The 13,218-nt window shown below is 39.1% G+C and overlaps 1 protein-coding gene across 3 annotated transcripts in view; it reads right to left on the minus strand.

Annotated features, from left to right (window-relative positions):
* Window positions 1-13,218, minus strand: part of usp31 (ubiquitin specific peptidase 31) — a 132,568-nt gene that overhangs the window by 16,194 nt on the left and 103,156 nt on the right. For all 3 annotated transcript variants that reach the window (XM_059979712.1, XM_059979713.1, XM_059979711.1), the window contains exons 9-15: window positions 12,381-12,492; window positions 10,997-11,094; window positions 7,543-7,620; window positions 6,683-6,812; window positions 6,330-6,449; window positions 5,765-5,990; window positions 2,342-2,500 (exon numbers count right to left, since the gene is read on the minus strand). In XM_059979712.1, the coding sequence (XP_059835695.1) occupies window positions 2,342-2,500; window positions 5,765-5,990; window positions 6,330-6,449; window positions 6,683-6,812; window positions 7,543-7,620; window positions 10,997-11,094; window positions 12,381-12,492 (923 nt within the window). The remainder of the gene's footprint in view (window positions 1-2,341; window positions 2,501-5,764; window positions 5,991-6,329; window positions 6,450-6,682; window positions 6,813-7,542; window positions 7,621-10,996; window positions 11,095-12,380; window positions 12,493-13,218) is intronic.

Below are 13,218 nucleotides of genomic sequence, written 5' to 3' on the forward strand. Positions count from 1 at the left end.
TTGAACCAAACGTCTGGTGGGGGGTTAAGAGTAGAAAGGAAAGACTACAGAGATTAACCAGAAATCTGTTTAAACAACCAGTTCCATTTCGTTACCAAAATTAAGATAAGACTCCCTGGAATTTAGGAGGTTGAATGTCAATTTTTTTTTAAAAGACAACAAAGAAGTTGATGAGACAAGTAATAACGAGATCCCTTTTGTTGCCAAATATTGGACTATAAAACACAGAAGCAGAATTAGGTCATCTGGCTCAGAATCAACTCCACCATTACATTGTGGCTGATTTATTATCCCTCTCAGCCCTACTCTCCTGCCTTTTCCCTGTAATCTCTGATGCCCTTACCAATCAAGAACCTATCAATCTCCAGCTTAAATATACTCAATGACTTGGCCTGCAAGTCTATGGCAATGGATTCCACACATTCACCACCTTCTGCCTAAAGAAATGTTTCCTCATCTTTGTTCTAAATGGATGCCCCTCTATTCTGAGGCTGCCCCTTCTGGTCCCAGACTCCCCCACTATAGGAAACATTCTCTGCACATCCACTCTATCCAAGCCTTTCAATATTCAATAGGCTTCAATTAAATTTCCCCCCTTATTCTTCTAAACTTCAGCATGTACAGTTCCAGTGCCATCAAACACTCCTCATGTAACCCTTTCATTCCTGGAATCATTCTCATGAATATTTTCTGGATGCTCTCCAATGCAGCTCATCTTTTCTTAGATAAGAAGCCCTAAGCTGCTCATAATATTGCAAATGCAGTCTGAACAATGCCTTATAAAGCCTTAGTATTACATCTTTGCTTTTGTATTCTAGTCCTCTCCAATGAAACCTAACATTACATTTGCCTTCCTTACTACTGACTCGACCTGCAAATTCACCTTTAGAGGATCCTGCATGAGCACCTCAAATCTCTTTGCACCTCTGATTTTTGAATTTTTTCCTCCATTTAGAAAACAGTCCACATCTTTATTCCTTCTCCCAAAGTGCATGATTATGCACTTCTCAACACTATATTCCATCTGCCACTTCTTTGCCCAATCTGTCCAAGTCCTTCTGCAGACACACTGCATTCTTACCACCACCTGCCCCTCCACCTACCTTGATATCGTTTGAAAACTTAGCCATAAAACCATCTATTCCATCATCCAAATCATTAATATGTAACATGAAAAGCAGTCCTAATATCAAGCCCTGTGGCCACCACTAGTCACCGGCAGCCAGCTAGAAAAGGCTCCCTTTATTCCCACTCTTTGCCACCTGCCAGTCAGCTATCTTTCTATCCATGTTAGTATCTTTCCTATAGTCCCATGAGCTCTTATCTCAATTAGCAACTCATGAGGCACCTTGTCAAAGGCCTTCTGAAAATCCAAGTAAACAACTGACCCTCTTGTCTATCCTGCTTGCTATTTCCTCAAAGAATTCCAACAGATTTGTCAGGCAAGATTTCCTCTGCAGGAAACCATGCTGACTTTAGCCTATTTTATTATGCACCTCCAAGTACCCCGAAACCTCATCCTTAATAATGGACTCCAACATCCTCCCAACCAGTGAAGCCAGACTAACTGGCCTATAATTTCCTTTCTTCTGCCTCTCTCTTCTTGAAGAATATAGTGGCATTTGCAATTTTCTAGTCCTCCAGAGCTAATTGATAATCTAGTAAATCTTGAGAGATCACTACTGATGCCTCCACAATCTCTTTAGCTACTTGGGGTGTAGTCAATCTAGTCCAAGTGACTTCTCTCGCTTCAGATATTTCAAAGAAAGATAGATGTTCAACGGAGAAGAAAATCTGGTTCAGTATTAGAGATAGACCTTTCAGGAGTTAAGTTAGCAAACACTGCATGCAAAGAGATAAGTTTCCACAAAAGCCAATGGGCTGCTGGTTCAATTGTTAATTTTAATCTGAGATGAATAGATTTTTGTTAAATAACGATATGGAGAACAGTGGATATGCTTCCAGGTGTGATGACAAAATATTTAAAAATTCCAAAACTGTTTGCAAGATTTACAGTCACATTTTAAATTTACATTTGTTTCACAGCCAAGGCATCATAGAACACAGAGGCCTTTATAAAACTTGCAGCTAAGTTGCAAATATATGTACTTGTGATAATTCATGCAGTGGAGAGTCCCGTCAAACCTAGAGTTCTGTTTTTTTAAAATTACTGTTTCCAAGAATGTAAACATTTTAATTACAACACCTTACAGCCAATCTGATCTTGTGCCCAGCATGTACTCACAGCACAATGACCAAAATAACAATCAGGAGCTGGAACCTCACTGAAGGGCTCGCAACATTCCACCTGATGGGACCATGGAAATATTTAAAACATTACCTGCTAACGAGCTGTTTGCTGACCAGGAAGGGATGGTGCTTCGCCGCTGGTAGAATAGGATATATGCAGTCTGCTTGCAGACATCTTCGTCCAAGAGCTGCTGAACATCGCTGTCATCGAAGCAGTACCAAAGTCCATCCACAGAGTTCTTGCAATAGGCTACATAGAAGATAGCAGAGGCGCTGATCAGTTACTCTTAAAGTGTGCACAAATGAGAAAGCAGCACAGGCAAGGAAGACAATTCATACGGGCAGAAAATAAGAGTTATTCATTCAGGTGTTAGACAACAGCTGAATGACTGGAGACTTGTACACCCAGATGTAGATTCAATGCTGTCCAGAAACAAGTAGCACAGCATCCAGCTAGCCAAGTGGGCTAATCTCAGCCTACAAAGTATCCCATTAAACTGATTTAACCTTTACTTTCTCATTTCCCACCCCTATTACTTTGCAAAAGCTGTGGGATTATTGAAATCTATAACCAATAATGATCCAGCGATAAAAGTTAAAGTCTACCACAGCAACCAGGCAAGTTTAATTCAATTAACTCCAAAAAATCTGAAAGACAAGGTAATATCAATAATGGTGAAACTAAAAAAGGCAAATAGCATATTTGCTTTCACCAGTCAGGGCACTGATGGGCATCTAGGAAATCATGTTGCAGCTGTATAAAATTCTGGTCAGGCTGTAGTTGGAGTATTGGGTCCAGTTCTCATTACCCCATTACAGGAAGGATGTATCAGATTTGGAGAAAGTGCAAAGAAGGTTCAACAGGATTCTGCTCAGATTACAGTGTATTAGCAATAAGATCTGATAGGCTTGACTCATTTTCTCTGGCTCGCAAGAGGCTTAGTAGTCTATGAAAAGCATAGATAAGGTATATACAGTCTCATTTACAGGATAAAAATGACAAATACCAGAGGTAGCTTTAAGGTGATAAAGATAAAGTTGAAGGGAATCATGCAAGGGAATTTTTATTTTATACAGAGTGGCAGGTGCCTGGAAATAGCTGGCATAGATACTTATGTGATAGATACTTGTTTATATCTCATGTTTGCTAAGCTTGCTTTCTAAATAGCAGTTGCCATTTGAAAGGTTACAGTCATAAGTAAACTTTAGTTAACTTCGGGTCGTAAATGGAAGTCAGTCTTCAGTTATTACTATAAATGGCAAAAAAAGCACACTTTATAGAACTTTGCAAATAAACTCTGTACTTTGAAGACGTTATCTGTAAAAAGTCACAGTACCTGCTTTATTGTTGCTCAAGAGTAGAGTACAAGACAAAGGGTTGTTTAATTTGAGTTGCTTCAAGCAGATAAACTGTTTAGTTCAAAGAAGCTTGCAGAACCAGATGGATAATATAACTCAGCATACCAATAATTTGTGTTTATAATTGGAAAGTTTTATGTCCTCAAAAGTTAGCTTTACAGTATTAATGCAGCCAGCTAAGATCAATGTCTCCAAAAATGCTTTTAGATTGTGTTCAAAGGATAGCTGAGGAAATATCACATGCATATGAAGTCACCCTAGTAGCTGAAAAGAGTATAAATATAGAGAGCGGTTAAGGCTTATTAGGAATGGAGTAAAGAACATCAAGAAGCATGGAAGAACTAGAATCCATTCCTCCAGCATTGGTTTGTGATGGACAACTTGTTTGTCTGCATCTTTGGTCCATCTTTTTAGTTTATAGGAATTATACGTTTTGGAAATCCTTTATCCTTTTATGTTTGAGAAACACTGTTTTGGAAGTGGTTTGTGTTTTAGAAATGGTTTGTAATTTAGAAATATTAAGATAGAAATGCACCAAGTTTTAAATGTGTTTTAAGAGTGTTGTGTGAATATAAAAATGTATCACTGCAAATAAGTGAATAATGCTTTAACCTACTTTGTTAGCTGTAAGTATCTTCACCTTGGTAGGAGAGTGGAGCCACCACTCGAATAGTGGGTATTAGCAGCTAAACTCACTGAGGAGAATAAACAAGGAATTAAACTAGTCTTTGAAGATTGAGTAGTTCTCCCTTTAGTGAAAGTAATCATGGCTATTTATATCCAATTGGTCTTATAGTTTTCGTTTGAGGTTACAACTTCGCCATCAGCAAACCCAATACCATCACAGCTGGTGGTAGAAGCAGACATGATAGTGGCATTCAGACATGAAGGCTATGATCACAGAGGCAGATGGAATTAATTTCATTTGATATTATGATCAGCAGACATTGTAGAATAAAGGGCCTACTCAATGTTCCATCACAACACCATATTAAAAATTCACCCAGGTTCACTCAAATTCTGTGAGAGAAAGATACTGATCATCCTCATTCAATTAATTCTGGCATCAGAACTACAATAATCTGGTTAATTCTAAACTATCCTCTGAAACAGGGGTTTCCACCCTGCAGTCCACGGACCCCTCAGTTAATGATAGGGGTTGGGAACCCCTGACCTAAAAGAAATGTAGCAGGCCAGTCAGTTCACAGACAATTAAAGTTGGAATAAATTATCCAGCCAATCACCACCCTATCAGCCTACTCTCAATCATCAGCAAAGTAATGGAAGGGGTCATCAACAGAGCTATCATGCAGCACCTACTCAGCAATAACCTGCTTATGGATGCCCAGTTTGGGTTCCGTCAAGGCCACTCAGCTCCGGACCAAGAAGATAGATATCAGAGGTAAGATGAGAGTGATAGCCCTTGACAACAAGGCAGCATGTGACCAAGAATGGCATCAAGGTGCCCCAGCTAAAATGGAGTCAAAGGGAATTAGGAGGAAAACCCTCCACTGGTTGGAATCATACCTGACACAAAGGAAGATGGTTGTGGTGTCTGGAGGTCAATCATTTTATCCTCAGAACATCACTGCAGGAGTCCCTCAGGGAAGTGCCCTAGTACCAACCATCTTCAACTGCTTCATTAATGACCTTCCTTCCATCATAAGGTCAGAAGTGGGGACTTGTGCAGATGACTGCACAATGTTCTGTACCATTCTTGACTCCTCATAGTGAAGCAGTTCATACCCAAATGCAACAGAACCTGGACAATATTCAGCCTTGGGCCGACAAGTGGCAAGTAACTCACCATCCTGACTTGGAAACATATCCCCATTCCTTCATTGTCGCTGGGTCAAAATCATGGAATTCCCTCCCCAACAGCACTGTGGGTATACCTAAACCTCAGGTTCTGCAGTGGTTTAAGAAAACAGCTCACCACCTTCTCAAAGGCATCTAGGGATCGGCAATAAACATTGGCTTAACTGGCGATGCCCACATCCCGTAAATGAATATATAAATTAACAAAATAAATAAATATTTTGTTTGCCAGTGATGCCCATCTCCCAAAATGAACATTCAAACCAGTCTCCAGGTAGAATGAGCCACAGAGATTTTGGTGGAACCAGCAATGAGCTAAGGTAGTCAGCAGCCTTACCAGTGTAATGACCTCCTTGCATGGTGCCATGGTGATTGCACACTGCATACAGATCATAGAGGTAGTCTTCGGGATCCCTGCCAAGTCCATAGGGCCTTCTCCATGGAGACCAGTGCGAAGGAAGACTCCAACTGCTCTGACTGCGTTTCACTACATGTGGTGTCATGTCCAGGCCTGTGAGGGGGAACTTCACCAGGTTCTGCAGCTTGGTTCTTTTATCCCCCTCCTATTAAGTGGGAGACAAAGTTAAAGATCGTTTAAAAACAATATTCATTAAATACCTGCTAAATGCATTATAGTGGGAACAGGGTCAACTACTATATAGGGTCAAAATAGTGTATCAGTGGCTGTTGCATACAAAGCCAAGTGCCAGATTTATTCCAATCCTCAGCACCACAGAGACAATTTCCACAAAATTCTGGCCAAACTTCAAAGTTAAAACCATAATCTATGCCCAAGCTGCTTCATTCCAGGAAGCACAGATGTCCCTCAACTGCTCTGGTAGTCTAGATTAAATCAGAAGCCCCATGCTTACTCCCCACACATTCCCCTTTAAAGAACTCACCTGCTTAAAGCGTTTCAAATGGATGATAAGCACATCAGGAAGTGTCCACAAACTCAGCTTGATGCTGCCCTGCTGGAGCTGCTTACAATGCGGGCAGCGCCAGGCATCATCTGGTGCCAGCTGTCAAAACAATAAAAAAAGCTGATCAGAAAGCAATGCAACACTCAAATGAAGAATTTGAAGTTACAAGAGGAGCTGAGAAACGCTCACGTATTCACCAAAAGACTGCTAGAACTTCAAGCACTCTTACACACACGTACATTAACACCCAAACATTCAACTTGAGGTCACCCAAGTGCAAGTCCTTTGTTGGAACTGGTTCTTCCTACCCCTTCCTCCCCAATCGTGTTTACCTGTTCTTCTTTGGTGTAGAGATGAAAACACTGAGATAAGGTGTAGGTCTGAGGCTGTTGATGAAGCTGCTGTTGTTGGCGAACGCTTTCAGAGTCTGGAACATACTCATCTTCAGCATTCCCAAATAAGCTGTGAACCAAACAAGACCATTATAAAAGTTGGAATCAGAACCATCAATAAAGCAAAGCATTTTTATTGCACACCATTCTTAAATTCTTTGGAATGCTCTCTTTTCCATCCCTCAGCAACAACCACCCAATTATCTCTCAAAGGCCTATGGAGCCTTGAAATTATATGGCATAGCCTCACTGAGAACATAACTGAATCAGGGTATTCTCCAATAATGCACAACCACCCATGGGTAGAGTTGCCTTTCATTTCAATTTATGTATCCCTTTGTTTGCATTCTAACTTCCTTCATTAACTTAACCAATTAACTTTATCACAGCTTATTCCTATAGGAACAGAGGGTAGAAAGTAATGTATATTTAAATTAAACATTACTTTCTGCCCTCAAACTTAAAATTTTGTTTCTTCTTTACCCAGTGTGATGAAAGGTCCTCAAAATGAAACATTAACTATCTCCTTCTAAAGATGGTACCCAACCTGCTGAATCTGTGTTTGATTCAGATTTCTAGTACTTGCAGTTTTATTTTCAGTACCTTTCTACTCAGGTTATTATGTAGGCACTTCATTATCATTCTGACAGCAGTCATACTGTCATAAAATCCATTCTTCACCCCCTCCCCACACCCATTGACAATGAAATTAAACAACCCCAAAACCTGTTCTAGCCCCAAGCTTGAGTAAAAGTTCCCAGCCCGAGCACGGTTACAAGTGAAGAAAAAAAACTGCTTACTACTCTTTTGTGTCTTTGTCCCACTCCACAATGACCTTAATATGCTGGGGTCCACCAGGTCTACAGGCTTTCCATGCTCTGAAACAGAACATTCAGTGCAAGTGACTTCAAGATGCAAACACTTTTAGGATTGACGGCTGCCTCAGGTGGCTGTAGAGAATCTAAAATTCCCACTGTATTTAATTGGTTCTCTCAAACTATGTTATGTTTAAATTTAGAAAAAATTAGAAGTGGTGCTTTTGAGACTTCTATTAAATTTGAAAAGTTATGGAGACCATTTATTCAACATTTTCATATGATGTAATATGACCCTGTGCCAAGTTCATTTGATTTCCCAGCTTTTAGCTTATGTATGTTGAGAGGACCGGAAGTGACGGCATTGATGAATATTTATTTTTGTGAGATATTATAAACAGCCCCCTTTTTTTTCTTCTCTTTCTCTTTTTTTTGCTTCTTTTTTCTTCTATATTAGTTATTTGATTAGTAGATTAGCTAGTTTTGCATTATATATATTTTTTTTTCTTTCTTTTTTGTTTTTTTCTATCATATATTATGAAATATTTAGATTTACCATGTTCATACATATATTTTATGGCTTATGTCTTGGTAAACTCATTTAGATTGTAACTATTATGTATGTTTTTTTTCATATGTAATGGAATTTGTATGTTGGTAATTTCTTTATCAATATATCATTTGTATTCTGTCCATATTACTAATAATAATAAAGATTTAGAAAGAAAGAAAAGAGAATCTAAAAGATCAGTTAATTTAAGTCTCTGTGCTGCCAGGGTGCTAGGGCCATTGTAATACCGGGCTCACAAATTAATTCCAAACAATTATTGGAATTTGGAAAATGTGTAGCTTGGGCGGTTGATTGTTGGGTTGAGTTGTTCTCAGATCTTGGCAATTTACTTGTAAATGTTTTGTCACCATACAAAGAGAAATCAGCGTGCTGTTAATTGTGATGTGTCCTCTGAATGCTTGGTCTTTATATACTTATCCATCAGCTGATTGGTCATCATTATGGAAATAGTATGATATGGGGAGGTAATCTTATTGCTGATTAACAATATGTGGCGAACTTCATGCATTGTGGTCTGGAATTTTGCACACATTGGATTATATTGGAGAATAAAGTTGCATTGTTTGCTGTGTAACCAAAACCATATAACCAGCCTTATATTTACTATGTATCCAACTTATTAGCCAGAATGTAATCTCTGTATTGTCTCTGTACTATTGAACACATCAGTGTCTTAAGAATGTAGCTAACAATGAAAGTAAGCATGTAGAGATAACAGTGGTAGACAAGATCGTGGAGTGGTGTGATAGTATGGGGACCAGTCAAGACCGGGAAGGGGGACACTTGTTCCAGGGAGTAGACTAGAGCAAGTATGGGCTACTGAGCAGAAAAATTGGTGGCAAATCAAGAAGCTAATGTGCTGGTGATAAGCGTTGCAAGTGGATAGGGTATGCTAATGTAACTGAGATAGGAGACGGGGTATGCTAATGTAACTGAGATAGGAGACGAGGGTATGCTAATGAAACTAAGAAAAGAAATTGCTATAAAGAATACTGTGAATTAGGCTCGGCGGACAATTAGTGACACGCTCATTAATTGTCTCAGCTTTTATTTGCAAATTAAGGCTTAAACTTCTCAAAGAATCTTCTGAGTCTCCTGGTTATTTCAGGAAACCATGACACTAACAAATAGGATTGAGGTCTACGTGTTTGTTTACAGATTAAACTTAATAGCACGCTTTACAACATCTATAAGGAACACCAATGAGCTCAACCATCTCGGGGTTCATAGCATAGGCTGTCATGCAAAAGTTAGAAAGGACGGTGTTACCAGTTATAACCCCTAAAATTGGGGTTTTTTAACATTGATGATACTTTTTGTCATAGTAAAACACAGCAAAATTGAAAGAACTTGTAAATTAATCATCGATGTGTTTGACTATATTAAATCCACAATGGAAACAAACTGAGGAGAAACTAGCATTTTTGGACATGTTTTTGTCAGTAGAAACATGGGTGGCACTTTGGAAACTTGTGTTTATCATAAGAGAACACACACAGACCAGATCCTAAATTATCACAGCAAGCATCCAAATGCACACTAGAAACGCTGCATCAAAACTTTGTTTTCAAGAGCTGAGGCACTGCAGCACAGCAAAGCTAAAGAACAAAGAGGAGAAACATCTATTTAAAGTATTCGCATGAAATGGATACCCATGGAACTTCATACGAAAATGGCGACAAAGTCGACAACTCACCAAGAAGCAACCAGGCAGTCCTTCCAAACATCCGAAACATTTCAGAAATGACAAGCTAACTGCTCCAAGAACATAGAATTTTGGTTGCACATGTGCCAACAGCAACATTGAGAGTACTTTGCAGACCAAAAGAACAAACCATGCTATTGGACAAGACCAATGTGGTCTACAAAATCTAATGCGGGGACTGCAGTAAATATTATGTTGGCCAAACTGAGAGGAAACTATCCATAAGGATCCATGAACATCAACTGGCTGTCAAGCAACCTGACCAGCTCTACCCACGAAGATCAAGGGGGGGCAAAAATCAGTCTACGCATCAGTGCAAGTCAAGGCACAAGCAAAAAACATACAAGAGAATCCCCAGAGGCATGGCTTTCCACAAACAATTCTGTAAACAAACATGTACACCTCGATCCTATTTGAGCGAATTCACAACATGAAGTTCTCCACTTAAACAGCAACAAGATTTCCTCCCCACATCACAAGTGAGTTTCCAAAATTATGACATCAGCTGATTGATAAGGATATAAAGGCTACAAATTCAGAGGACCAAAATTAACAGTGTGCTGATGTCTCCTCGTATGGTGATGAATTGCCATGGTCAGAGAACAACTCAAACCAACCAAATCCTGTTTCTGCAATGGAGAAAAGGTTATATTTTCAGAATAGGAAATCAGTCACTAGAGAGATCTTAGCTTGCCTGGATATAGCACATCTTAAACACTTGTAAAGTCTCCTGGCTCTCAAGACCCCTGACAATACTGATGTTCTTGCAGAATCAGCCACATTAGTAACCCAGACACTAATCAATACTGGCTAAATTTGAAGAGTATGGATGAGCATGTGATAATATACAAAAATGTCTTCTTATAGAGTACTATGTGTCAGAGCAAGATTTTTTCCCTACTGACATTGTATAATTTTAAAAGGTCAGATTAAAAGGCCTAGACATTTGCTAACATGATAAAAAGCAGTCATTCCCACTCCAATTACAAGTTGCATAATGAACATTTAACTACACACTTAATGATACCCATTCTTTGTAATTCCTTCCCACAGAGGTGAATATTACCACAAGCAATCATTTCCAGAGCAATGCTCTATATGCTCTGATACCAGGGTCATGTGCAGCATCTAATGCAAAAATGGAAGGTTCAGCGAGGAAATACCTTTCTGCTGCTAACTGGCATAAGGGATAATCTTCCTGGGGAGAAAGGTAACACTTCCCCACACCACCTCCGAGCACTCGTAGACTAAAGGGAGCAACCTGGAATAGAGGTAAATAGAACATAAAAACATGAACAGATCCAACCGACACCACTTTCAACACATGACAGTAAGGAGTCAGTAAAACATCAGTCACCATGTCAATACCAAAGCATTATTCCACTTTAAACTTCCCCTTCCTTTTTGTTTTGGTCACTGCAATTTTCTGTCCCTTTATTTGCAATCCTTAATACTCGCACATTTTTCTCAAACTGAAGCTAAAAAGCTTTTTGAGCTCATGTATCCAGAATCCATGGCAATATATCTGCTGATGAACACTTGATACAGTTCTCTCCATTGCTCATTCTCTCTGTCCAAAGAACTTCTTGACAGCCTTATATCTGATATTCACCAGTTTGAGCTTTTTGCCTCCTTAAACTACTTGCAACAGGTCAGTATGATCAAATATTATTTACATTCACTATTTACTGTCATATAAAATTCTGTGCACTCTGCTCATTCATACTCTAAGAAGGCTGAAAGTCTTAGATTTTTCAACCTTTCCTCACAATTGTCTTCTGTTGCTAATCTGTCTCAAATCTCCAAGGTTTAGGTTGATACTATGGGGAAGAAAGAAGAACCTTACTTAAAACAGCTGCATTTAAACACAATAGTTAGCATTGCTCCTTCCTAATTTTCCTATTTAATAACTATTGTTAGGATATCAACCATATTTGTTTTGCCTCTAAGACAGCAAAAGCTGCTGAAGAACATTTTCCATAGGTCAATACAGATGACAAGCACACAGCAAAATATAACCTTCAAAACTCCATTTCTCTGCCAATTATCTTCACTTGTGCTTACATAGAAAATTGGTGGAATACATCACTAAGTATTATGTGCTCTCATGCACTGGCACACATCAATCACTTCTATTGGCAGCAGATTGTAAACAAGCGTGCAATACCCAATGGGGTGTTTCAAACTGGGATTCACAAGGAGTCCCAGAGCTCATTAACTTTCTGTCAAACGCAACACAGCTTTACATCTGCCCTGTATATTTCTGCTTATTTAACAGCACACATTTCTTTTGTTGTGTAGCTGTAGAGATCATTTCTGCTATGTTTATGCCACCTAAATTTTTGGGTAATTGTTAGGAAAGTAAGCATTAATATTGGCAAGGAATTTCATAAGGAGGAAAACTTGATTGGAAGTTAGGACTGTTTCAACGTTTACTCTTTTAATCTAACTAAAGCAAAACATAGATTAGTTAAGCAAAATCAATGTGAGATTGCATTCCTTTCAAGTAGCGACTCACTATCACAGCCAGCCAGCAGATGCCCTCACCTCAGTGAACATCCCCGGCCTAAAGAGATGGCGCATCTTCTCCAAAATGGCTTTCTGCAGTCCTTCCCATGTTATTTTATGATCCAGGTAGAGTACAAAGGGGTGACCAAACCTAAAAAACAGATGTCAATTTTCATTAAAAAGAAAAAAAATTAAAAAGGAATTCAGATATTTAATTATGAAGCATGAATGATTGAGTGAATTTATAGTACGACATTTTAACTCTCAATTTTTATTTTTCAAGCTCCAAACTCATTTTCCAAATTCAATTCCAAGCTCATCAAGCTCTAAGACCTGGGCCTCTGTAACAGCCCCCTTTGCAAATGGATACTCAACTTCCAATTAGTTAGGACAGATAACACCTCCTTGCTGACGGTCACCAAATGTGACCACCCCCTCCCCCTCCAGGTTGCGTGCTTACCCCCTTGCTATACTTTCTACGTACACAACTATGTGGCTCAGCACAGCTCCAATGCCATCTTCAAATTCACCAATGACACACTGCTAATGGACAAATTACAAATGGCTAGAATCAGCTTACCAAAGTGGGATAGCAGCAACTGGTTGAGTGGTGCTGCAAAAACAACCTCTCTCCCAACTTCAGCAAAACTAAAGAGCTGATTACTGACTAGGGGAGACAGAGTGAACATGCTACAGTCTACATTGGGGAAATGGCAATGGAGAGTTAACAGCGTAAAATTCCTGAGCATTAACAAACTGGATGACCTGTCCTGCACCCAGCACATAGATAAATCATAAGGAAAACACACAGGAAACTTTACTTTCTTAGGATGTTAGGTTTATCATTGAACAATAATAAACTTCTACAGAGGTACAG

This window comes from Hypanus sabinus, chromosome 9 (genome assembly GCF_030144855.1).
Source record: "Hypanus sabinus isolate sHypSab1 chromosome 9, sHypSab1.hap1, whole genome shotgun sequence".
In the NCBI taxonomy this organism is placed as follows: domain Eukaryota; kingdom Metazoa; phylum Chordata; class Chondrichthyes; order Myliobatiformes; family Dasyatidae; genus Hypanus; species Hypanus sabinus.